This window comes from Oryzias latipes, chromosome 12 (assembly GCF_053564925.1).
Source record: "Oryzias latipes strain Hd-rR chromosome 12, Olatipes_Hd-rR_3.1".
In the NCBI taxonomy this organism is placed as follows: Eukaryota; Metazoa; Chordata; class Actinopteri; order Beloniformes; family Adrianichthyidae; genus Oryzias; species Oryzias latipes.
This window is the reverse complement of record NC_136248.1, coordinates 28,971,839-28,999,284: the sequence shown is the minus strand read 5'-3', so window position 1 is coordinate 28,999,284 and position 27,446 is coordinate 28,971,839. Positions and strand designations below refer to the sequence as shown.

General features: G+C 40.5%; 1 protein-coding gene across 1 annotated transcript in view; it reads left to right on the top strand.

Moving 5' to 3' along the window:
• Positions 1-10,860: 10,860 nt before the first annotated feature.
• Positions 10,861-27,446, top strand: part of LOC101170857 (uncharacterized) — a 33,371-nt gene continuing 16,785 nt past the window's right edge. The window contains exons 1-14 of the mRNA XM_078955725.1: positions 10,861-11,094; positions 11,440-11,568; positions 12,330-12,417; positions 12,489-12,558; positions 13,511-13,614; positions 13,686-13,781; positions 13,849-13,920; positions 15,770-15,850; positions 16,002-16,113; positions 16,701-16,805; positions 16,899-16,980; positions 17,100-17,204; positions 17,288-17,372; positions 20,476-20,511. Coding sequence (XP_078811851.1) covers positions 11,009-11,094; positions 11,440-11,568; positions 12,330-12,417; positions 12,489-12,558; positions 13,511-13,614; positions 13,686-13,781; positions 13,849-13,920; positions 15,770-15,850; positions 16,002-16,113; positions 16,701-16,805; positions 16,899-16,980; positions 17,100-17,204; positions 17,288-17,372; positions 20,476-20,511 — 1,251 coding nt within the window. The 5' untranslated portion in view covers positions 10,861-11,008. The remainder of the gene's footprint in view (positions 11,095-11,439; positions 11,569-12,329; positions 12,418-12,488; positions 12,559-13,510; positions 13,615-13,685; positions 13,782-13,848; positions 13,921-15,769; positions 15,851-16,001; positions 16,114-16,700; positions 16,806-16,898; positions 16,981-17,099; positions 17,205-17,287; positions 17,373-20,475; positions 20,512-27,446) is intronic.

Sequence of the window (27,446 nt, the reverse complement as noted above, 5' to 3'; positions counted from 1 at the left end):
CTCTTGTTTAAACTCTCAAAGTTCAAACCTTCATTAAAAAAAACGAGTCCAGTTTTATGGAATGTAAACAAAGATCTGATCCTGATCGAAAATTTGTGTAAATGTGGCAAACTGAACGCATTCTGGACAAGAGACACGGCACAGGATTGATTGACAAGGTCAACAGTCAATCAGGTCGCAGGACCTAGTGCAAAGTTAAAATTAAAAAGTATACAAGATTGCATTGAAAACAAATTGCCAAAACAGTGAGACTGTGGAAGGTGAACCGCGATCCAGCGAGGGACCACTGTACATGACACATGTTAGCATCTTAAGCTAATAGCAAGTGTTTTAGTCGTTATAATGTGCTACTGTTTGTTTTTTCTTGATTCATCACAATTCACTTTACATATGAAAACAATTGTAAATAAAAAAATTCAAAATCTCCATTGGGAATTCTAAGGGGTGTCCAGTTTAAGTCAATGTACAGATGCGATCAGAGGTCCTGCGAAACGTTGGAGCGTTGGGCGCGACGCAGTTCTTTAACCCTGGGGCTATCCTAGGCACTTTAACATTGGGAGTTGGGTCATCTAGACCCACTAGACAGTCCTCTGAACCTTTTTTCTTCAATGATTTGTGATCTTCACTGGTGTCCATGGATTACATGAAATCTTTCCACCTTTATCCACCTTTGTCATGGTGGGGAGAACACCTCAATGGAAGGGGAGGGGGGGGGTCATCTAAGATAGCACAAGGGTTAAGTATGTTCTCCATGCCCACAAGACATACCTGACCCTTACAGACCAAAGTTAAGCCCAACTCCTAACCCTGTGCACCACGAATGGTGATACGTGATACGTGGGGAAAATTTCATCACACGGTGCAGTGTTTCCACTTTAAGTATCTGAACATTGTCAAAGCTTCACGTTGTGTCAACCAATCAGGAGCTCAGATTTGGTAGTGCAGTGTTCAGAGTCCAGAATGGAGGAGAATCCGATCCTAAGTCGTTAGTACTCCTTCCAAACTTTAAGCTTTTCTTATTTGCATCAAAACAATAATAAAAATGTTTCCCAATTTAATTTCTTTTACATTTTTCTTTCGTCTTCGCACTCCGAGTGTGGAACAGCATCTTGTCAAACTGAAGACACTTTTTAGACGACTGTCGAGCAGCGAAAATTGCTGATCATCAAAACAAAGGTGAAGGATTGGAATTTGCTGCGCTAATCGCGATCGGTGTAAGCATAGCATTGATCATGATATAATATTAGCCTTTAGGCTAACATTAGCATCTTCTATAAGCTAAAGAATAACTTGATTTTCAGGATTATAAAGAATTTCTTGGCTGGACAAATACCTTAACCTCCAAAAAATGACTAAATACTATTAGGCCATACAAAGTGACGAAGTGGATCAAAATAATTTGTATTTTCCTGTCTGGAAGCTATTATAATAACATTTACTATTAAGCTAACATTTTTTAAAGTTCTGATGCTTTGAAAGTTAGCCTCAAATTTATATCCTATGAAGGAAAAAAGTTTTTTTTATGTTTCAATGTTTCAAAATAAATGTGATTATTTAAACATTTTTGCATTAATTTTGATCGTCCCTGAATTTGTTTAGCTTCTCATCCCTAAAAACCCACGGGGTCAAATTTGGCCCAATGTTTTTTTTTCTTTTTTCTTTTTTCTTCTTTCTTTCAATTTTTCATTTCATATATTTTTTTGGCTGCTGTTAACTGCTGCCTCCCAAACAAACAAAGCCCAAATGTGTTTGATTAACTTTGTTGGGTTCTCCAGGGTTAAAAACAAAACTTTCAACAAAACTAGTTTAATTTAGTTACTTTTTTTTAGCATTTTAATATTTTTGGAACAACGATATTATTGTTTTTGCTTTTAAACAAATAGTAAACAAATCAAAATGTATTATTTTAAAAACATAAACGCATACAGCCTTTTTATAGAGATATAAAACAGAACTGATTCCCAAAATTGATTTATAAAAAAGGTAAAATACAAGACTACTTTTTATTAGAGAGAAAAAATCATTTTTTTAATCATCAGTGTTTGAAGTAAAGCAAATGTGAAAAATCACCTGCTGGTTTTCTTGATGCACCACATTCATTGAAGCTGCATGTTATTACTGCAATGGATCACCTATAGGATGTGTCAACACATTCAGGAAAATCTTGTGAGTCCGTCAGTCCGCACAGGCATGAAAGCCTTAGAAATTCCAGATGCTCTTGAAGTTTTATGAGGAGGATAAGAAATCCTGTGCCAGGACTTGGCGATTTAGAATCTGTGAATGCGGAGGTCGCGTCAGATTCTCATTTCCGCTGGCTTTTGTCAAATCACAAGCATCTGGAAAGCTGGATGACACCATGTCAGAGGATGGAGACAGAATGAAAGGCCATCTTAGCTCTTCCCTTCTGGGCCTTTTGAGTCTTAGCGGGTTTGACGTGAGGGAATCTTCTTTGCCTTGAGGATGACATACGATCGTGGGAAACTGTAGCTGAATTACCAGCAAAGGTGCTTACAACTGTTGTGAGCATGAATCATCGTCCGTGAAATAGCAGTTTGACAGTCTTCTTAACTCGAGGGCCATTGACATGCTTTTCTAGAGTTTCCAAAGCTTTAGTTCATAGATATCAAAGCTTTAGTTCATCTGCCAAATTTAAAGACCCGCTCCGATCATCTTTTGATCTATTGTCAAATCGTTCCCAGGGGCCTTTTAACTATGATTAAATCCAAAAACGTGTGTCGTTTTCTAGGGCATAGTTTCTGTAGAGCGGCAGTGGTTCATTAGAAATTCATTCGTAATCAGAAACAAACTTTGTAACACTGTAACAAACTTTTCTCAGAATCCTCCCGGTTGTCTCAAACCCGTCTCAAACCATTCTCAAGTATGTTTCGTTGAGTCAGAAAGTGCAGAAATGTGAGACGACTTTGTGAGTGGTTATTGACCTCCACAGAGCAAAATTTTAACTTAGTGCAAATAAAATGACAATCTAGAATTCATCCACACATTTCTTGGACGTAAGTGCAGAATTCACATACATTTTTGCTAAAAAATGTAGAAAAAGGACCAAGCCGGTCTGTAACATTTTTTGCAAAAACCACATCAAGGAAGTTTTAGAATTCCTTAACATACTTACGAATTCCTTCCCAAGCTCTAGGGTCACAAAAGGACAACAGCGCTCACAATGTTTGTTATTGCTGGTGTCTCTAGTCCCTTAAGACGAAGTCGAAGACACAAACAGCAATCATTCATTTCTCCTCTATGAATTAAAAAGCACACTGTCCATACAACACTACCGAATCAGAGTCCTTGACTGATCAAAGTTCAACCTGACTTAATTTTCAACGTGCATTCAATGGACCCGTAGCTTTTTATGTTAGAGCCCAAAAATGGTTTTAGAAATGTACATAGCTACATGTGAACGCAAGAGTTTTAAACGCAGAAGCATGAAACCATGAAACCCGCTCACGCGTGTTTATATAGATTTTTCATTGAAAGTAGTCTTTTGAACGCACGTTGCTGAGGGAGATGTGAATGTAACTTTATGCAAAATGCAAGCAAGGGTAAATAAGAATGAAGTTAGTGAGACGCAGGCGGGTCATACAGAGTTTCCAACTTTTCAGACCCCGGTAGTGCTTCTCGCCTCTGTATGCACTGCACTCTTCCTCACGACTTGACTGTGGCATAAGGCCAACTTAACAGCATCACCCTAATGTCAGTAGTGCTTGGGATCTTAACCTATGTCAACGTGATAATGGTACGTTCCATTTTCATGACGGTGAGGTGGCCGGAAAAGCCTCAAGGGAACTGTCAGGCACACCTTAAGACCCTTAAGAAGAACCTCTACGGGCCCGGACAACCCAACAACCCAAAAGCACCAGTACGCCCCCCCACCCCCCATACATCTTCATGAGACTAAGGCTTCACGCCCCACCAAGGGTGTTTTAGAAACACCAGGCTTTGTTGATAGGACCCAAAGATCTTCCAGAACCGATTTGTCTTGTTGACCAAACGAATGCTGCAGCTTTCAGGAGTTGAAGGCGGGTTCGAGACCGAACTGTTAGCAGACGGTCTCCATGGTTAAAGGAAGCTGTGTAAGGACTGTTGCGGAGGGGGGGTCTGACAAATGAGTGACACAAACAGTGAGGGAGTTGGACAGATGAGAGCCATAGGTGCTGGGAGTGTGGGAGTGGGGGCGTGTGGGGGTCAACACATCGGCCGTGCATTGAGTGTGGCCCAGCAGCTGTATGCATGGGGGAGCCTTGGCCTCCTGCTCTGCATGTCAGGGGCCGTGATTAATGACCTGCAGGCCCTGCTCTTACCCCCCCCCCCCCCCCCCCCCCCCCCCCCCCCTTCCGTCTGCCCCGCAGAAGTCACTGCAGCCACAGCTTGTTCAGATAATGGACAAGCCAAGGATGGGCAGGCGCAGAGCACTTATGCAGGCAGACGTGAGACGAGAGCAATTTTCCTCTTACAAAACACGCTTTTGCAGGGCTCTATGTAATTTCAGGACGAGAGCGATGATTTCTTAGATTACTGTGTGCCTGTGCAGTGTCAAGGCGGAGAGGGCGCCGTGCCTGCGTTCTGGTTCCCAGCTTGTCAGGCAGCTGTCGAGAATTGATTTATGACCACTAGACTCCAACCTGTCTTCACTGCCAGTTTGGTATTGTTGCAACTGACAGCTAATGAGGCCAGACATGCTTTCAAGCAGAGCACTTAACAGGACTTCAATCTTCCCCCGTCACAAGGACCATTTTTGCACACACTCCTTTGCACAGCAATCTCCTTTCTCTGTGCTTTCCTTGTTTTCTGTCTTTTTGCGGCAGCATATGTGACAAACTCTGGAAAAGCCTCTGCTGACAGAAGGAGACGTTTCGGAGAGAAAAAGGCAAAAGAAAGGGACGATCTGTCGCCCTAAAACATACAGGAACTTGCTTTATTTTGTTTATTCATCAGCTCTTTCCATTATGTTGTCAGTTCGCAAAATATGCCCCAAATGCTACGTTTATTTCACTAGTTTTCTAAATTTAACCAGTATAAACACGTTTGCCTGATTTAGAAAATGATTCGAGATCAAATTGTTAGCTTTGTGAAGATCTTTCTGCACGTCTCATGCATTTTGCTGTACATGTGTGGTCATCCACCTTTCGGCACATACCCTCAGGGGTCGCCACAGTGGTTTGGCAGAGATTTTTACGCCAGACTGTATTTTCTTTGGGCTGGGGACCGCCACAGGGAGATATAAAATCCAGCCTGTAATGTTTGAGAGAAAAAAGCCGTTTAATGATAAGATCAGCGGTGGTAGTATCATGGTTTGGGCATGTCCGACTTCAGTTTTGGCTCCAAAACGGACAGATGCTTTTTTGAAGGAAGGCATCTCCACACCAAACAGAATAATGTTTCTGCAACCAAAATGAGTTTGGTTCAAGAAACGAGTATATAGGAAGTGTTCTGGGAAAAAAGGTAGATTTTTCAAAGTAAAATACATCATAAAACTCTTCATATTTCAGTCCTAACTTTGCCTATGTGACCAGTTTATTATAGAGAATTTTGGTTAAGATAAAATTGACAAAGTTTATAAGAATTAAACCTGAAGGTGTGTTTAGCAGGCGACGCCTTCAGTAACTTGGATAACTCCACTTCTTCTTTTTGCTGAGTTTGTTGTGAAACGACATGCACAGGGGTAAAATGAAAACATTTAAACATTTGATTGATTGCTATGAGAGAAACTACCCACCGTTTATCACATTATGGTAAAGTTGTAAAACTTGGAACTTTTTTCACCCTAACTAAGGTGAAAAAAGTCACGCTCCAATTCAAACACACAGAACCGCCAATCATCAGGACTTGTGAAACCACCAGGAGTAATGTGGGTCTTGCCCAAGAAGTAGTTCCTGAATGCTGCAAATTTGTAAATATATCTGCACAACGAATGGCCTATGACATGTTGTATATTATAAATCGTACATTGTTTACTCGTTCATCTTTTGCAGTCTCGCTGTTGCTTTTTCTTTTTTTTTGTTTTGTTTTTACAAAGTTCTGCATCCTGATTGGCTGTTGACCTTGTCAACTAATTTCCTCCATGCCGTGTTGCTGGTGCAGAATGCGTTCAGTTTTTCACATTTACATAAATATTTGATCGCGAACTGATCTTCAAAGTAATTTTTCTGCAAAGGTTTGAACTCCGGGAAGTGTTTAAACCATTGACTATATTTAAGATCTGGACTTAGTCAGTGTTACGTCACCCACAGAAAACGACTTACTCATGGCTCCAACGACATGAAGTCAATTCAGTCGTGTTAAAAAAAGGTATCGGAGCAAGAAAGCTTATCTGACCAATAGAATGATGAGTAACAGATGTTTATTTCACTATAGAAGTCTATGGGATTTTGGCTTCTTGGAGCCAATGGGTACTTCCTGTTTGGAACGCCAAGGCGGAGGGAGTTGCTTAGTTCAGTTCTCATTTACAGTCAATGGGACAGAAAACAGGAAAAAAAAATTGTGAAAATGTTCGTGTCTGTCTGCGAAAAGTATATATATGTGTAGTGAGGAGTTTTAAAGCCTCAAAACATCTAGAATTACGAGTTCTTTTTAGAACGTAACACCTGCATCAAATGAACGAACACTGTAAAATCAAAGTATTTTTGTTGGTTAGAAAAAAAATAAAAGATTTTTGGTAGCATTTACTTCAAAAGTACTACAGTATTTTTTATTCTATAAGTCCCTCTGTAGTAAAAGTCGGAGATGCAAAAAAGAAAGTATAATGAAGAGGAAAACATAATAAGTTGCACTGGAGTATAAATAAAGAAATGTATTTATTAAAATACAGGAAACGAGAACAGACATTTTATTTTGGAAGGCAAATAACAACAAACAAGATAACATTATTAGACTGAATATTTGCACCTTTCACGATCATAACCTTATTTTCCTTCATGAAACATAGGAGGCATTGAACAAGTGTCCATTAGTGCAACATGTAAACAATTATTCAGATTACCATAGCATAAAGAACTCTTTATGTCCCGTCAAATCACTAAATCTGTTGAATTCTTCATCCTCTGTACCGCTTTGAAACAATTGTGCCAAGCTGGGGTAAACTGAGTGGCAGTTCTTCTTGTGCCAAGCAGTCAGTAGCAAATACTGATACTCACACCTACAGTGCCCTCTAGTGGTTGTTAGTGGGAAATTAGCAAAAATATAAGAAATTAGCAAAAATATGAACCTACCTACCTGTCTGTCTGTCTGTCTGTCTGTCTGTCTGTCTGTCTGTCTGTCTGTCTGTCTGTCTAGCTAGCTAGTTAGTTAGCCAGTTTGGCCAGCCGTTTTACTTTTTATGTTACAAAAAATAATCCAGAATTTTTATTAGTGTTTCTCTTTTTTAAGAAAAAATAGTTTCAAGCTTTTTTTTTGTTGTATTTAATTGGGATTTGAACTTCAATTCTTACTTGCAACACACTGAGAGTTCAAATAAGTTCCGTTTCATTTTAATTGAAATATTTGTCCTCTTGGGGATGGATGACCTCGGCATGTCATGGTTCCCATCAGACCTGAAAGAGAGAGGCAACACTTTCCCAAATGTCAAAGTTTATGAGGTGAGAAGACCCGTAGGGCTGATCTGAGCCTCACAGTTTCCAGCAGAAGCCAGGTGACAACGTTCCCTCACCGATTTCAGAACTTGCAGCGTGCCGTGCATCACTTTCAGGGCTCATAGTTATTGGAATGCTTGTTTTTGTGCAAAAGTCAATGAAGCTGACCTGATCAAATTAAGTAGACACACTCAATCCTGGCGTCTCCATCTCCTCTGTGGTATCTCATCACTCACAGAGCCTCTGGCAGCTCTCCCACCTTTAGGCCTCACTTCCCTGTCAGCCATGATTAATAGCGGCCATCCTTTTGTGTCCTTAATAACAGGGCTTGTGCTTTAGTTTAAATGACGCAGCAGCGCCTCCTGCAGGCAGAGGAGTATGGAGTGATATTTATGTCACCCATTGCACACAAAACTTTCCAAGTTGCAAATAAAACTACTAATTATTTGCTTTCAAATAATTTTTCTTTGCTTTCAATTTTTTATTTCATTTTTTTTTGCTTTCAATGTTTTTTGTTTTCATAAAATATTTTTTCTTTTGCAACACAAATTTTTTTCGCATGCCTTGTATCTCATCTTGCTTTTTTTTCTATCTTTGATTTTGCTCTCATAAGTCTCAGTTTAGCGTGATATAGCTGCCATCAAACAGCCTGCTGATTGGTCTAAACAATCAGCCGTCTCGTATTGTGGTTGGAGGCAGACATGGGTTGTGTCCGAATTCCTTCCCTACTCACTATATAGTGCATTTCCCATTTTGTAGTGCTGTCCAAAACTACAATTCCAAGATCAAATGCCCTGGAAATTTTCTTGTAGTCTCTGCGAAAAACCAGTGTGTATAGATGCCCACTAGATTGGCGAATGTAGACCACAATGCCTTGCATAGGAACAATTTTTACCACAAAATGTATTCAAATGTATTTTTTAAATAAATCATCAACGTTTTTATCTAAATAATCATCGCGAAACGCTTTTACTTTGGGAAATCAATGACATCATATCCACCGTTTAACCCTTGTGCTATCCTATGGGGTCAAGATGACCATTTATGTGTTATCCCTACCATGATAAAGGTGGAGAGGATTTCGTGTAATCAATGGATACCAGTGAAGATCACAAATCATTGAAGAAAAAAAGGTTCAGCGCACTGTCTAGTGGGGTCTAGATGACCCCACTACCAATATCAAAGTGCTTAGGATAGCACAAGGGTTAAAAAAAGAAATAAAAAGTAGTGAGCATGGTGTCTGAATTGCTTTTAACATTCAGGGCACTACATTGTGCCGTTCTATATAGTTTTTTTTACAGTTAGGGATTAGGGTGGAACACTGCCATGGACTTTGGATCAGTTCTGTTCAAACGGGATTCTGCCAGTTTCAACCATTCTGGCCCATTTCTCTAAGAATAAATCCCAGAAGGAGCAGCAAAGCCACTAAAATAAAACAGAGTTTTGCATTTACTTTGATAGTGTAGTGAACAGTGTGTTTAAAATGTCTGAAGCAGAATAAAAACATCTGAGCTCCGACTCCATCCAGCCGGAAGTTGTATTTAATTATGATTAAGATTTGTATCTGAACTGTTGTATTTTCATCAATAAATGTTGAAATATGAAGCTTTTTTTTTAGTTTGGGCAAAAGCATGTGCGTTCTTAAAAAAAAAAAAACTACTGTGAAAATTAAAATAAAAGTAAAAAATGCTTCCTCTGTTAAATACATTAAGTCCACTTTGGTGAGCCATAATTGTTTTTCTTATTACTGCTGTTATTCTATTCCAAAACATTTGTGCAGCATAAAATAATTCTCTCTCTCTCTTTTTTTTAAACAGATCTCAAAGAAAATCAAACTTTTTACCAATATTTTGCTCCGGAGGATTCACAGATTACACAGGGGCCTGTTGATTTAATGTCAGAAGATAAACTTTCGGTTTTAATTTACAGTTTCAGGAGATCCTCAGCCATAAATTCCCAAATCTGACTACGGTAAATAAAAAATAATCAATGCTGGTATGAATTATTTTTAAAATGATTAAATAGGAAATTTTCTTCAGCCAGAGAGACAAAATCGTGGGTAAAAAGAGTTGGTTTGGCCTCTGAGCCTCGGTAGCAGAAACCATGTTAGATAAATGTGGCGATTTGATTGGTTAGAATCTGGACCAATCTGCAGGCTGTTTGATGGCAGATATGTCACGCTAAACTGAAAGTTATGAGAGCAAAACCAAAGATAGAAAAAAAGCGAGATGAGACGCAAGGCATGCTAAACATTTGTGCTGCAAATGCACAAATATTATTAAAAGCAAAAAAAATTGAAGAAAACGTCTTTGAAAGCAAAAAAAAAAAAAGAAAGCAAAGAAAAAGTATATGAAAACAAATATTTTATTTGCAACATAAATATCACTCCATAAACTTTGACACAAAATCTGAGGTTTGCACTGAATGGTGGAGAAAGTGAAGTGTTGCGTCCCTTATATTTTAAATTAATAGTATTATAAATGAATAGTATAATTTTGCAGTTGCATATTTCATCGTTTTATCATTGAATATCCCTAACGAGGAAAAAATGCATAACCAAACTGCCACAGGGGCCCCCCATTGCCAGAGAGCAGGGGGTTACAGGAGCATGGAGAATGCAAGCTTCCCCACCACACCATTAAACATAAATCTGTAAAGTTATTGCTCAGAGTTTAGTGAATTCAGTTTAGAATCCTTCTATTGAATTGTGTGTGTTCATGATCCTTTTGATTTTATGTTTTACCCTATGTCTATCTGCACAAAGCCCATCGAGATGACTGTTGTTGTGATTTTGGGCTATACAAATAAAATTGAATTGAATAAAATTAAAATTATGCAAACACAAAAAATGCGCCTCAAGGGAAGAGGTTTTTGGGATGAGCAGCTTTAAAGAGATGCTTTCACACAAAAATATATAGATTACTGAATAATAACACTGTGAAAACATGTTTAAATAAGGAAATATAAGGTTACAAAAGTGAAAACTTTCGTTATTTGTGTTGAAATGGAAATGATTAAGTGGAAGCCCATTAGTTGGACTTTGTCGCCCCCTGTTGGACGTGTTCCGCAGGTGCATATGAGAAGTTTCTTCGTGTTGCAGAATTTCTCTCTCCTTAAAAAAGTTCGCGCCTTCACTCTTCCCTCTTCTGCGAGCGCGTGAGGGAACTTTCGGGATTCTCGTCGGCTCTGACCCGGCTGAAGACCAGCGGGAGGCCGCTCCTCTCTTCCCGGTTCCTCCTGACGTCGCTCCCGGCTGCTCCCTCCCCCCCATCCCGGCTCCTCCTCCGTCTGTCTCCTCGGTTCCCGGAGAAGAAGAAAAAAACTTTTCTAGACTTCCTGGAGGTTTTCCGTCCTGTCCAGGCTGGGAGACGGGTGGAGGGGGGGGCGGTGGTCTCCGTGGAAGCCCAGAGATGAACCGGTGACTGATGAGCGAGCAGGCGGACTCACCGGTGACCCCGTTACCCGGCCCGGAGCCGAGTGCCTGTCCGGACTCCTGGGGGAAGAGCGCGACGTGAGTTCGCTGGGGAAGGCCGCCCCGCGGGCCGGCGGGCGGGCGGCGTACATTTGCATCCGCATTTGATTGGGAGGGGGGGGGGGGGGGGGGGGGCAGCGGGCGGACGTGGCTCCATCAGAAGCTGCTGGTTTGCGTGGAGAACCTCCACGTGACCTCCTCACGAGACGTGGAGGGGGCTCACCTACCCTGGGAGGGTCTACCCCATGACCCCATCAGTCATTCTTTGTCTTTGACCCACATGCTGAGCCCAAACCGCCGCTGATGGATTCACCTGGGTGTATAGACTCCATGCAAAGCGTAACCCAACACCTGGTTCCACCTCACCTGTCACCCTATGTCCAGGTCTGAAGTGGAGCATGGAGGTGAGAGGAGGCAGAGGAGGCGTGGACGGGCCCCTGCGGAGCTGCGGCTCCTGCTGGACCCAGAGCCAGAGCCTACAGAGGTCAGGAAGAAGCCGGCCAGCATGATGAGGTAACCCCAGCAGCCTTTTCCTCATCAGATGGGTACTAAAGGACTACCAAGGGGTTAGAAGGTCACGGTTGATCCTATATGCAGCTCCAGCTTCCCCAATGTTTACTGTAAACTTTACCTTTAGTTTTAGATTCTTGCAGTTTGTAGACAAAACTGTGTAGTTCGGCCATTTTTACCCACTTTTTGTGATATTTTTGTATTTTTTAAAGTGTCTTTTTTGTATATTAATAGAATGATCTCTCTATTTTCTACGTCTACCTGCTGCGTTTAACCTACTGTTCACCTGCATGACCGAAGTGCTGTTTACAGATTTCAATGTTGCTGTGTAAGCAACCTTTATCTGAGCTCAGGTGAGCTCCAATGAAGGACTGATGGCAGATGTCTTGACTCGTCTTATAGACCACCTCTGATGAAAAATCCTTTTTTTGGGGGTGTTTTTCACATGTTTTTGTGGTATTTTCCTGAGGATGGAGGGCAGAGATTAGAAAAATATTCAGCTTAAAATCGCGTTTCTGGGTATTTCTTTTTATAAAATCGACGTGAATCAGGAATGCTGTATGCTAGCAGGAGAGCATGTAAACAAATGGATGACGGGAAGTAGAGGTGGGCTTACTCTGCGCCAACAGTCTCGCCCACAACTCTGATGTGAATATCTAATGAGCTACTGCTGCTCTGCAGAAACTATGTTCTAGAAGTTTTTTTTGCTAAAAACAACACAATAATAATTAAACATAATTTAACATCTCCGTTTTCTTGAACAGGCCCAAACCCACAGAGCAGCTTTCGCCGATGTTAACTTTAAGCGACTTTGAAGCAAAGTTTGACAGAAAGAAACCACAACCCAACCAGGTAGAGAAACTCGATAGAGTGAAGATTTTTTTATCTCCATGCTCATCAATAAAGATGCACCTTTCTTTCAGTTATCAAAGGCAAACTCCCAATACCACAAGATCTTCAAGGAAGTCGGCAGGGAAGAGCCGCTCAAACAGAGTAAGTGTGAAGCGACGTTCACTCCGCCATCAGCAACGCGCGTTCAAGCGACCGCTTCTAAGACAGGGTCCATGGAAACGTGTGTTTCGGGCTTCTGCGTTCAAGACTCGCACTTTTTTAAGACTGTTTTCAGGCTCTAGATACAAAACCAAGTTAAACCAGGTCGAACTTTGACCGGTCAGGAACTCGGATTTGGTAGCGACGTATGGATGGCGTGGTACCTATGAAGGGATGTTTGTGCCACCACTTTGTCAACAAAAATCACAGCTTTGACATCAAAATGTCCTAAATTGCAAACACAATGTTCAGTTTTAAAAGCAAAACTTTTAAAGTTTGCATATGTGGCACCAAACAGCCAATCACAGACGAGAGGGTTCATGCTGATTGGTCTAGGTTCTGGAGGGATTTTTGTGCCTGTAATCTGATTGAACATTCTCTGTTTTGGGCGTAAAACGTAAAAAAAAATCTGTGTGCTCAAAAAAAAACAAAGATTTTCGCACTTGAGACAGAAAAACGCACCTGAAACTCAAAAATACCAAAACAATTTTCACTCGAAAGAAATTCTGTCTCCGGCGCTCGAAACAGAACAGGGCACAGTGTTACAAATGTGCCACGAAAGCCAGCCAATCGGAGACGTGGATATAACGGTTGATGCCGATTGGTCAGAAATTCTTCCAATCGCGCACAAACCTGACTCATCGGAAACATTTTTGACCAATCAGCATCAACCGTCATGTCCACGGCTGACCAAACGTCTCCCAGCTGTAGGTGGGGGGCATGCGCTAGTAAATAGTAGAAAAAGAAGAAGCCCCTCCCTGCATGTCCACCATTGGGATAAATGTGCTTTCAAAAACCCGCGTTTAGAGTGTTCTTTGAACGCACCACACACGTCCGGGGTGAATGTAGCTTTGCCGACGAATGCCGATGTCAGAGGTGGTGGTTCTGTCTGCAGGTTACACCTGCGCCCTGCAGAGAGACATCCTATACCAGGGGAAGATGTTCGTCTCTGATAACTGGATCTGCTTCCACTCCAAAGTTTTCGGCAGAGATACGAAGGTTTGCCGTTTCCCCAAAGCTGCTTTTTCGTTTGGGGGTGGATCTGTTCACCTGAGCGTTCTCATTTATAGATCTCCATCCCGGTGACGTCGGTGATGTTCATCAGGAAGACCAAAACGGCATTATTGGTGCCAAACGCTCTCGTGATCGGAACCGGCGGTACTCAAGTGAGGAAGCCGTGTGTATTTTTGCCAAAGACGAGAAGATCAAAGTGACCTTTGTGTCTTTTTTCAGCACGTCTTTGTGTCCTTCCTTTCCCGAAACACCACGTTCAAACTTCTAAAGTCCATCTGCCTGCACTTAGAGGTAACCAGAAACATTTTATTTGTATAGATATTTAATAACTGACTTCAACACTACTTATTTCTTTAAAAATAGTGGATCTAATGTAGATGATACCCTGTCCCAACTTTCTTTTTGCTGCCTCAAACTAAACTGAACTGTAGCTTTTTTTCTGACAGCTGCCAATTTTCTTGCCTTTGGCACATCGGTATCAGGATGACACATCCCTGCTGGTCTGTTGGATTCATGTCTTTGGACAATGCTGAACTTTTCCACTTTCCAAGAAAAAAGTTCATTGTTGTTTTGGCAATCTTCAGTGATAGACAGTTGGTTTGAGGGCCCCATTAACCTTTAACATGATTCCATTAACTACCAAAACACTTTTCCAATTCCCATTCAAAACTGAGAAAAAAAACACAAAAAAAAGAAAGACAAAACTGTCAAAAGAATGAAAAGGAGCCAAGCTTTTGTTTGCCATTTTTTGTTTCTCTTGGACTCGCCCCCGGCTACGCAGAATTACCTACTGTGGTAATATAACCTAAAATGCAATGTTCATGCGTGTGGATGGCAGGTCTTAAGAGGTTCAAGAAGAATCCAACCCTGGATTCAATAAATCAATTATCAGTCACTTTATATGGAAAACCCAACTCAATATTTTTGCTTAATTTGGAAAACTCAAGATATTTTTAAACAAAATATTGAAGTTCCTTTAATCTATTTGTTGTCAAAAGAAAAAAAATTCTTGGTAGTCCGCAAGGAAATGTCAAAGTTGTAGACGGCTCTGTTAGCCCGCAGAGTGAAAACGTTTTCTCTACGGTCATGCTGCAGGCGTAGAAGTAGCTGACATACAGGTGTGTTGTACAGATCTTTTCCTTTTTTTCAACCCTGCGGACTGCGTTCGTGAGTGCTGTTCACGCGATAAGTGCGTGCCCCTTACAGGTTTGCCCTTTTCTTTTTTTTTGCCCTGAAACAGCCCACATCTAGCCGTAAGGGCAGTTATGACTAAAGCTTTACTAACGGCTAAAGTGCGATGAAAGGCCACCCTATGGTAGCATCACTCGCACGTCATGCTTCAGCGATACCAATACTTCACAACACACTTACATCGTGGACGACAACGGTACGCTCCAATTTTTTTTAACAAACCTCCGTCCCTTAGGATTCGTCTGCTCCTCAGTTCTACCCTACGCGGGCCGAACCACTCAAGATCCGGGGGCATCCAGAAGCATGTTACCATACTATTTCGGCCCATGTGTTGGGGGTATTTTGGTTATTTAAAATCCAACAAAAAAACAGAGTAAAGTGCACTGCACACCTTTTTTATCATCTGAAGCAGAGCCAGCAAGCATGTTCAATCTCAGGCTGAAACAAAGGATGATTCTCCGGCAAAAACAACAACGTTCAGACCTGCACAGCAGCAAGAGTCCAAGAAATTCTGAGAATCTGCTTTTAGTAGCTAGCTTGTTCACAGGATGTTGACTAAGATCTCTGTCAGTTTTATGTTTGTTCTGTGAAACTTGAAAAGGTTTAGGATTTATTTGTAGAATTCAGGTTTTGTTTTTTAAATGAAATTGATCAGAAGGTTTAGCATTGTGTTTTTCTATTTATGTTGTCTTTTGAAACTCAATCATGTTCCTTCAGTGCAGCTGTTATTTAAAGTATGATAGGAAATAAATATTGAAATCTTAACAACCTGTTGATGATTCCACATTTGTCTAATGAGTAGAGTGTTCAAATTTGACATATAGTTAATTGGTTTATATCGTTATCGTCTGCTAGGATCAAAACTATATCATGATATCGAAAATTCTACATTTGACCCAGAAAGAAAGCGGATACCTTCAGTGCTTAAAGATGTCCTTTGTTGCTGCAGATGGATAAGACAGGCAGCAGCCCTGTGACTTCCTCCTGTGAAAACAGCTTCAGAGGCAGCTGCGTGTCGCCGCTTCCTCTGGTCAGTCGGGGGTTTGTCCGTGTATTTTCTGGGCTGTTTAGTTCAGGATGGGATCATTGTGGGTTTTTCCATTGTGAGCAAAGATCTGTAGAAGGAGCTGGCTCTCACGTCATGTGACGCGGGGTCCACTGAATGCCTTTTGGCGCTGCAGGACTTCTCGGACGACTTCCCTGACCTTGATGGAGTTCTGCAAAAACGACGGCAGAACCTGACGGAGAGCAGCAGCTCCGGATCCCAGACTCCAGATTATGAGAAAATGAGAGGTGTGTGACTTTTAGACGAATGGACAAATGACATCAAAAACCAGTCATGATCATTTTGAGCAGTGAAAGTCCCACTCCGATCATCTTTTGACCTACGTCTTTGTTTTCCTCGTCTGAGCTGGAATCTGGCTCAAAGCTGTACGGCTGGATAGATCTGGCTGGTTTTTTTTTTGGGGGGGGGGCTTGTGAGGGCCTATAAGCTAGCAGGAAAGAGTGTAAACAAAGGGTTGATGGGGAAATTAGCCTGTGCTAACTTCAGTGCCGACAGTTCCATTCACAATTTCTAATGACCTCCTGCAGAATATTCCTTCAGAATATTTCCTAAAAAACGATACAGGCTTTTTGATTTTGGCTAAAAGCTGTATAATCATAAGCAAAACAGCACTGGGAACAATTTTACAATAGATAAAATATAGTTAGAGTGGGACATTAAAGATAAATTCAAATGGTGGTGATGTTTTTTCTTTTTTTCTGAGTCTTACATGCAAATAACTTTCTTTTCATTTGCAAAGTTTCTTGTGATTGTGTTCATATTTGCTCAGGCTCTCTGGAAATTGGTTTCAGTTTGTCGCCTTGTGTTCGGCCAGACTTTACAGGCCTCCCGGAGCCGTTTCTGAACACAGAAGTTTCAGTTCACGCTGACATTCACCTCCAGACACCGAGCCAAAAGCACAGAGCCGCCCTCAAAAACGGTACTTCCGTGCTGAACCTCAACGCCTTTGCGGGTCGGTGAACTCGCAGAAAACAGTGTGGCGGGGCTCACTCCTCTTCGTTTTTCCCCCCAGGCTCTTCACATGGATCCACTCTGAAAGGAAAAGCCTCCCAGACAAAGTCCTTTCACATCCTCCTTGTCATCTACCTGTTTTTGTGAGTCCCGTGTTTGCGGACAAAGATGCCCTCAAACAGTCCGAACATTTGAAGAGGTTATTGATTGTAATCTGTGCCGAGGATTTGCATGTTTATGTGCTTCTGCATTTGTGCAACAGAGTCAGCGTCCTGTTCCTGTCCTCCTGCTATATGGGATTCAAAATTGTGGCTCTCGAGCAACGTCTGAACTCCCTGCTGTCGATGGACCACCACATTCACAGCGAGTAAAAAGGAGTTTCATTCAGTCTGTCAGTAGACATCCCAATGCCAAGATAGAGTTCACATGTCAAGATCACTGCTGTTGCAGAAATCCTGAGAGTCGAAAGTCCCAAGATGAAGTGAACGCTGAGATCTATGGGGAGCTCTCAACCAACCTTTTCAAGCTAGACAAGGTTTGTTGGTCGATTTACTGAAAACTCAATCATTTGACCCAACTTACACATGTGTTACACTGTAAAAAATGAATGCAAAACATGCTGAAGCCCTTCTGCTTTCACACTTCAGTGACAAAAAACAAGCTTCTGGGCCAGTTTTTATGGTCCAGGAGTTCTAAAAATGCGCGTGAACCTTGAGCGATACATTTTTATCGTATTGTCACAGAAGTGTCTTAAATTTGTGTCCTTTTAGTTTCCCGAAAAAAAACCCCCACTACACTTTAATAAATGTCAGAGTTTCAAGGCAGACTTAACATTAAAACGGATGCAAATTTGTTTTTAATTAATTAGTTTAACACCTTTTTACTGTTTCCTTGCTAAATGACAAGACTTATCATTTGTATTGTAATCTGAAGCAGTGTAGTACTTTGTCAATAAGTATTTGATATTGAGATCTGCATGTTGGAATTATATGACATTATAAATAAATGAATAGCTAAATTGTGTTCATGAAATACTTAATTTGTTGCTACAAATTAACAAAAATTCTGAAATCGGCTATCGTTTGTGATCTGTTGGGTAAGAACATTGATATTCTGTAAAGCCACATGTTGAGAGACGATATGATTACATTCTATATTAGGGAATGAGCTGCAATTTGATACTGAAAAGTCTTGCATTTCAACAAATCAACCGTTCATAAACATTTTAACAGGATATTGAGAGATGTGTTGCTTCACTGGTAAAGGTGAACGTGATTAATATACCTAGCTTTCTATAGGCAATATTATCACCATTACAGAGTTTTGTAGCCAAGAATTAGTATTTGGTTCATATAATTTAACTATTTTGTGGCTACAAATTAGTGTTTGATTCGTACGATCAACCTATATTGTAGCCTCAAATCATTATTTGCTTTGGAGGATTAAAGGATTTCGTGGCCACAAGTTACTTTGTGTGTACGATGTAAATATTTCATTTGAACGAGTAACCTATTTCGTAGCCACAAGTTGTTATTTATTTGTACAGTGTAACTGCTCTGGTCACGAGTATTTTATTATATCTTATTCGCACAATTTAACAATTTCATGGCCAGAATTTGTTTTGTTTTTTTAAATGTAACTTTTGTACGATTGAATTATTTCGTAGCCTAAAATTAGTATTTGGTTTGTGGGTTTTAACTATTTTGCGGCCACATATTGATATTTCATTTGTACGATAAAACCTTTTTGTAGTATTTTGTTTGTACAGTTTAACTATTTTATTTGCTCAATTCAACAATTTCATGGCAATTTAACTACTTTTTATGGTCCCAAATTGTTATTTGGTTTGTAGAACTTAACCATTTTGTGGTTACAAATAACTATTTCATTTGTACGATTAAACTATTTCGGGGCCACAAGTATTTTAATTGAATCAATCATTTATTTTTTTCGATCAATTGAACAAATTTGTGGCTATGTTGTTATTAATTTTGTAAGATCTAACAGTTTTATTCCTATTAGTGAACTATTTTGTGGCCACAAATGAATAATTTATTAATTAACTGAGTCATACAACCAAGTTTTACGGAAAAATCTCCTCCAAGTCTGTGTGATGTTTCCGCCTGAAGAGGCCCAGTTTTCGACATATTCTTTTCAATGTCCTCACGCTAATATTCATTTGGTTTTGAGTCGTCAAAAGGTTAAGAATTTCTTTGTTTTTTGAAACCTATACGTAAATAAAGCTTCACAAAACGCCCCATGTCTTTCATCTTAAACCACGGCTCCGATATACGACATGGTAGTCGGTCTGCTCTGCTGCTGCCCGGCGTTCACTTGCGGTGTAGGTACCGGATGTTCTCGGGTTGCCGGATGTTCTCGGGGTCCTTCAGGGTCCTTCCAATGAGTTATATCACTAGAGGAGACATCACGTGGTTCCTCATGGGAGGAGAGCACCGCCATCTTGGTGAGGTCAAGTTTTGAAGACCAAACCACTTTTATAACATTTAATAAAGAGCTCTGTTTTTGCTTTCAATCACTTCATTATATGAAAAAGAAGAATGGCTTGAAATTGCTTAGTTTTGTTCAGAAATACAAACTTCACCAGTACCCCTAACTTAACTAGTATTAGACTACTTAGATTTTTTCTATGTTCCTTTATTTTATTTTACTTATGTTTTTATTTATTTGTGTGTTATGTTCATTGTTTCTTTTTTTCCCCTCTATTCTTTATTTTCTATGTCAATATTTTATATTTGGCAATGGTGACTGATCTTCGAGGCAATATTGATTACATCGTTATTGTTCGTTGTTAACGTTAATGTCATTGTTAATGTATGATACCGCAATTGTCAATAAAGTTTTTTAAAAAACTTAGCGACGTTAACTCATTGGTCGTGGCAACTTACAGCCAATCAAATAGTGTGACGTCATCATTGGTCGAAGGACCCCGAAGGACCCCGAGAACATCCGGCAACCCGAGAACATCCGGTACCCACAGCGGCACTATATGCGTACTTCAACTTTAAATCTCGTAAATGTACGAGAAAAAAGTAGTAAAATTACGAGATTTAAAATCGTAAATTTACGACTTTAAATCTCGTAATTTTATCAAATTTTTTGGGGGGGGGTGAATAAAACAATAAAAAAATTTTTTTTTGGGGACGATGCTGTCAGACATATTCGTACATGAAGAAATTTACTTTAATCGCAAGAAAAGCCAAGATATGGAACATGTTTGTTTTATGCTTTTAAGCCTGCAGCAGATTTATTTATGGTTATGTTGGATGGAAAAAAGTTTCAAATATCTGTCATGTTTTACAATGGAAGAATTCATGTGGAAAAGAGGTGTCCGTGTTATGTGCGTCATAATGGAAACGTAGCTTAATCTTCTGTTATGACGTTTGATGTGGACTTTTTACAGTCCTTTATCTTTTTTATTTGTTTGAATTTTCCAGTCTCACCTCACGTTGGGTCCAGAAATCTTAGGAGGTTTTGTTTTTTTGAAACTTATGAAAATTATGAACATTTTCCAGTTGTTGCTAGTGTTTCCCAATAAAACGATGCCTCTAACTTGATTGCATAACTTTATAGAATTTGCTAACCATCAGTTACCTCTGTTTTTTTCCCCCCCATCACAGATTCAAAGAAACCTCCGGAAGCTCCTCGACGAGACTTAAAAAAAAACGGATATACCGGAGCAGCGAACTTGGTTGCCAAAAGTCTTTTTGCATAAATGCTTTGTAAATGCTTTTTTTAAAATCTGATTTCAAAACAAAACTAGATTAGACTACTAACTTGATTTTCGTCATCATCCAAAGCTTTAGAGTTTATTTTAAATGTTTTATTTTTAAAGAAGTGAAATAGATGTGTAGATCCCTCCTTTGGCCTTGTTTGCACAGCAGGCGAGGTTTTGCTTTTGTTGTGCAATCTGCTAATTTAAAATAATGTGCCTTTAGTAAATAAAGGTGCTCTAGTCCGAAAAGAAAGAAAGTTTTATATTTCTATATATGCTGTAAACATGTGTGCTAGAAAAGCATAGTAACCGTAAAAACACATTTCTGAAAATATTCATGGATTGACTATTATATATGTATTTAAATATGCCGTGTGTGAGACTGCTGTAGATTTGGATCGGGGCTGTTCGTACCTTCTGCTGTGATTGTTTTAGAGTTTATTAAGTAAATTACTCTTGTAATATCTGCTGAACTTTGCTTCCTCTGCATTCTTCTTTATCGAGGCAGCAGGTTATATAAGACCGAGCACTCAGTCTTGTGACACGGCAGCAGGCCACAAACAAATGAATGCAAAGAGAAGTGGTGTAAGACGATAGGAGGATTATTTGGATGAACACCTGCAGGTGGTTTGCTACCATTGACTGTGTGTAAGAAAAACCTATAATGATCACAAGGCTCAAAAAGATACAAAGACAACGTATTCAAACTCCAGTTCATACCCAATAAAACAACTTTAAAAATGTACTTTACATTATAAAACTCTAAAATTGATTTTAAAAACAGAATTTTTTTGTAAGTAAGTTAGAACTTTATTTTTAATGGTGTTTTCAGACAACGGACAATTATAAATTCAAATGAATTTGACCTTTTAGTTGAACAATTTGCATGTTTTTGTCAGTGTGCATCAGTTTTTCCTGCATACTCTTCCAAAACATGTTGGTTGATGTTTGTGGACATGTTCAGACTCAATTTCAGAACATGTTTTACATAAATACAAAACCTTTTTTTTTAAATGAAATATAACCTTAAATACAGTTAAGTACAAATGCAGTACAGTTTGGAGGTCTTGAGATGTTTCTTTGAGCAACAGGAAAGCAGTACCACAACTTCCCTTTGAACCATGACTTTAAACTTCTATTCCCTCTAGCCAGTCAACTGTCATGTTCTTTTGATGTTTTTTTTAGTATCATTTAAGTTTTTTGTTGTTTGTTGTCACTGGGAGAAAATGGAACTTGATTAATTTTAAGAACTTTTTTTTTCAAAAGCAGAAATAAAAGAGCAGTAAAATATAGAAGATAAACACAGATGACCCAAAAGTACACAAGGCTGATGTTAAATTTGACCCAAAAAAATCAATAAAAATATTAAATTTTATAAAATAAAATGTTTATACAAATATGGATTTATTAAAAAAACAACAATAGAAGAATTTTATTCTTTAAAAACACAACAGTTAAACATGGTGGTGGTAGTGTGATGATGTTAATCAATTGGCTAGAAGACATTCATAAGATAGAATCTAACTTTAAGCTAATGAACTCAAAAGTACTTTAAAACTGTTCTGTAAGGACAAATTAAAAAATATCTGTAAAACCTGATGGTATGTTTAATGTTACAGTTAAAATAAATACATTCTTATCATAATTTACTAGTTTTTCCAAGTTGTGACTTTTTGTATTTTTATGGTAAGCGCTTACCATTTTTTAAAATAGAGGTTTAGGTATCCTTATATTATAAATAATCAAGACTTAATTAAATCACAGAGGACTAAACTGAAATCAGATGCCAGATCATATAGTTTTCTTTGGTTAGTCTAATATATTTATTAAATATCTTCACACCAAAAGTTACTTTTAAAGATGCGCTCTGATGAAAATCATGTTGTTGTTGCATTGTTATGATGGTAAATTAAACAAATTTAAGCTCAAATTTGCACTTCTGGGTATTTCTTTATTCAAATCGTTGTATAAAAGATTGTATGTGTGACGAAGAAAATATCCTGGGTGGACCACAAGCTCCCAGGTGTGCTCCATTCTGATGCATCCAGTTGTAGACAAATACGTAGATCCATAAATGCCTTTGTTTTCCTCATCTAAGCTGGAATGCAACTGTATGGCTGGATAGCTCTGATGTTGGATGCCATTTTTGTTTCACATGTCATGGTAGTTTGTGAGTGGCTGTAAGCTAGTGGGAGAGCATGTAAACAAATGTAAATGGTGTATAAATGTCAAATTTGCAACAGTAAAAAAAAAAAAAACGTTTTTTTAAGCAACGCTCTAAAACAAATGTTTAGGGACCAACTTCACGCAGATCAGTGCAGCTCAGTACGGTTGATCCAATGACTCCTGTTGGGACTTCTAAACATCACAACAGACACTTCCTCTTTCGGCTTCTCCCATCAGGGGTCGCCACAGCGAACAAGTCGCATGGTATATTTGGCAATGTTTTACGCTGGATGCCCTTCCTGACGCAACCTTCTCAAACCGGGCTTGGAACCGGCACAAAGGTAGAGAAGGGAACAGGGAGCAGCCCGGAGTCGAACCCTGGTTTCACGGATGGAAGGCGCCGCAAACCAGCACGAGCTAAACCAGCTCCCCTAAACATCACAACAGACACAATTATCTTAAAATTTCCATACTGAACCAACCAGTTGTGTTGTATGTTGGTGTACTGCCCTCATGTGGCTCGCTTGATCTATCGCAGTCTGAGGTTTCCTGATAATTGTGGTTTAAAACATCGTGTGTAACCCTTGTGCTATCTTAGATGACCCCACCCTTACATTGACGTGTTCTCCCTACCATGACAAAGGTGGATAAAGGTGGAAAGATTTCATGTAATCCATGGACACCAGTGAGGATCATAAATCTTTGAAGAAAAAAGGTTCAGCGCACTGTCTAGTGGGTCTAGATGACCCAACTCCCAGTGTTAGAGTGCCTAGGATAGCACAAGGGTTAATCATGTTCAGAGCAGTGGAGAAACAGCAACAGTTTCCCATAGGGATGATTCATTTTAACAACAATTGAGTCATATATTTTGTGGTTGACAGTCTGATTCATAGTAACTATTGGTACATTTTGAACGATCCTATTCACTTTGACCTAAATTCGATCTTTAGCCAAAACTTCTACCAGTGTGACTTAGAGATAAATACTAAACAGCGCAGGTGAAGTTGTCCAGATTCCTCGTATTTCTTGAAAGCATGTGTACAGAAAAGATGGAAGGAGTATTTTGAGGAGCTGATGAACGAGGAAAATGACAGGGAAAGAAGGGAGGAAGATGTGGTTGTTGTGGAGCAGGAAGTAGCAGAGATTGGAAAGGATGAGGTTAGGAAGGCTCTGAAAAGGATGAAGAGCGGAAAGGCCGTTGGTCCTGATGACGTACCTGTGGAGGTATGGAAGTGCCTAGGAGAGACAGCAGTGGAATTTCTAACAAGGTTGTTCAATAGGATTTTAGAGAGTGAGAAGATGCCTGAGGAATGGAGGAGAAGCGTTCTGGTCCCAATCTTTAAGAACAAGGGTGACACGCAGAACTGCAGCAACTATAGAGGAATAAAGTTGATGAGCCACACAATGAAGCTGTGGGAAAGAGTAGTGGAAGCCAGGCTTAGGAAGAAGGTGGAGATTTGTGAGCAGCAGTATGGTTTCATGCCCCGTAAGAGCACCACTGATGCCATTTTTGCTTTGAGAATGTTGATGGAAAAGTACAGAGAAGGTCAGAAGGAGCTGCATTGTGTGTTCGTAGATTTAGAGAAGGCGTATGACAGGGTGCCGAGGGAGGAGCTGTGGTACTGTATGAGGTCGTCTGGAGTGGCAGAGAAGTATGTCAGAGTAGTTCAGGACATGTATGAGAGAAGTATGACGGTGGTGAGATGTGCTGTAGGTCAGACAGAGGAGTTCAAGGTGGAGGTGGGACTACACCAAGGATCAGCTTTGAGTCCTTTTTTGTTTGCTATGCTGATGGACAGGCTGACAGACGAGGTAAGACAGGAATCTCCCTGGACAATGATGTTTGCTGATGACATTGTAATTTGCAGTGAGAGTAGAGAGCAGGTGGAGGAACAGCTAGAGAGGTGGTTTGCTCTGGAAAGAAGAGGTATGAAGGTCAGTCGTAGTAAGACAGAATACATGTGTCTGAACGAGAGGGATCAAGGTAGAAGCGTTAGGTTACAGGGGACTGAGGTGAAGAAGGTGCAGGAGTTTAAGTACTTGGGGTCAACAGTTCAGTGTGATGGGGAGTGTGGAAAAGAGGTGAAGAGGCGAGTGCAGGCAGGTTGGAGCGGGTGGAGGAAAGTGTCAGGAGTGTTGTGTGACAGAAGAGTGTCAGCAAGACTCAAAGGAAAGGTGTACAAGACAGTGGTGAGACCAGCTCTGCTCTATGGGTTAGAGACGGTAGCAGTGAGACAGAGACAAGAGGCTGAGATGGAGGTAGCGGAGATGAAGATGTTGAGGTTCTCCTTAGGAGTGACCAGGTTAGACAGGATAAGGAACGAGTACATCAGAGGGACGGCTCATGTTGCCTGTGTTAGCGACAAAGTCAGAGAAGCCAGACTGAGATGGTTTGGACATGTTCAGAGGAGGGATAGTGGATATATTGGTAGAAGGATGTTGGAGATGGAGCTGCCTGGCAGGAGGGCAAGAGGACGGCCAAAGAGGAGATATATGGATGTCTTAACAGAGGACATGAAGTTGGCTAACGTTAGGGTAGAAGATGTTCATGATAGAGTGAGGTGGAAAAGGATGATTCGCTGTGGCGACCCCTGATGGGAAAAGCCGAAAGAGAAAGAAGATGTGTAACCCTTCTGCTATCCTAGACACTTTACCATTGGCAGTTGGGTCATCTAGACCCACTAGACAGTGCGCTGAACCTTTTTTCTTCAATGATTTGCGATCTTCACTGGTGGTAGTGCCCTGAATTTCAAAAGCAATCTGGACACCATGCTCAATACTTTTTTTTTTAAATGGCAGATATGTCGTCATCGATTTCACGAATTTAAAATTTAATTGATATGAGCGTTTTGCTAATTATTATTTATGAATCTGCTGTCTTCTGAAGATAAAAATATTTATGATTTATTAATCAAAAAAAACATTTAAATAAAAAAAAATTTGCAAAAATTGTTCAGACGCAATGCATTGTGGTCTATATTCACCGCTCTTGTGACCATCGATGCACACTGGTTTTTCGCAGAGACTTCTGGGACATTTCTAGGGCACTCGATTTTGGGATTGTGGATTCAAACAGCACTACAACATGGCCAAAGCTCTATGCACTATATAGAGGTTAGGGTGGGAATTCGGGCAAAGCATAAATGTGTGGGGCATTCAGGGGCCCAGAGCCCCCAAAAATCCTCAGACACCCCTGCAGCACTAAAACGTGGCAAGATCTTTTGGCAAGTTGCTGTGGGTCACCGATGCTACAGTCATTTAAATAGGTGTTGTTCATTGGATTCAATAAATAAATAAACAATTTAAATGTCTAAAAAATAAACTCCCTCAGCAGACTGAATTTTTAAATTCTTCTTCCTTCATTAAAAAGTTTTTCGGTTTTCTTTTGAGTAAGATTTTTTTTTCCCATTTAATTATTTTTTTAAATAAATAAAACGGATTAAAAAAATATACAAATTCGTGACATCAGTGACGTCGACGGTTACAGGCGCCTCGGGATTAAAGCCACGCCCATTCCCAGTTCTGGACCAATGGTTCGCGCGCTTCCACAGCTCGTCTGCCTGTCAACCCAAGTCCCTCCCACCGGATGACGTAAGGGCCAGTCTGCGAGTGAAATGGCGATGTTGGACAATAACAGCCGTCGCGTTTGCAGACCACATCTGTATTATGTGGCTAGCGCCGAAAAAGACGCCTCCAGCCGGCTGCGCCAACACATATAGTCACGGCTCCGGGCACGAGCGTCGACCTGCGACGAGGAGACGGGATTCCACGGCGTCCGCGCGCGATGACAGTTTAGCCTGAACCGCTGGTGAGTTCAAACCACCGGAGCGTCTGAAAAAGCCTTTTCCAGTAAATGTGTCTGACAGGCTTCAGCTTTGAAGGGGCGTGGCGGCGCGCGCGCGCCGGCCACCGGCGCCCACGCGGAGGGATGCTGATGGCGAGAGGAAGGTGGAGAGAGGAGACAATGGAGGGGTTCCGTTACCGGGTAGACTCTGAGAGCGGAGCCGCGAGAAGAGAGAAGAGGAAGAATGTAAACAAAGGGTGTGGGCCCCCCCCCCCCTCACCCACAGCTGGCCTCCGCCGCCCACACCAGTACCCCCCCCCCCCCCCCCCCCGCCCATTCCAGCAGGAGGAGGATCCACACTCATCATCTGGAGGCCCCTCATTACCTGACAGCAGAACTGCCGTCTTTGTTTAAGTGCTAAATGAACCCCCCCCCCCTTCCCCTGAGATCAACATGGCACATTCCAGACTCACCTGAAGAATATGTTTACCTGTTCTGCAATAATCCGATCCAGAAGTCTGATCATCAGAAACCCGGTTTACATGTGTTCATCTTTAATCCGGGACACGTTCAAACACTGAGACTATCATTTACTGTACTGTCATTTTATTTGACTGTTTTTTTGTTTTGTTTTGTTGCACATTCTGGAATAAACAAGCAATAAATCAATAATAAAATATGCATCATATTAAGATTCACTCAAGTCTGACAAACACCATCAGATTATACCGTTTACATGCAATCAATAATCAGATTACTGTAATTTTTGGAGTCTAAATCACACTTGTTTAGGGTTCAAATGCTAGTTTAACATGAGTTTGAGTTGGATTATCACATTTTAAATTTAAGAGTTTATATTGGGGGGTCATTCAGGGGCCCAGAGCCCCCCAAAATCCTTGGAGACACCCCTGCAGACATCAGTAAGA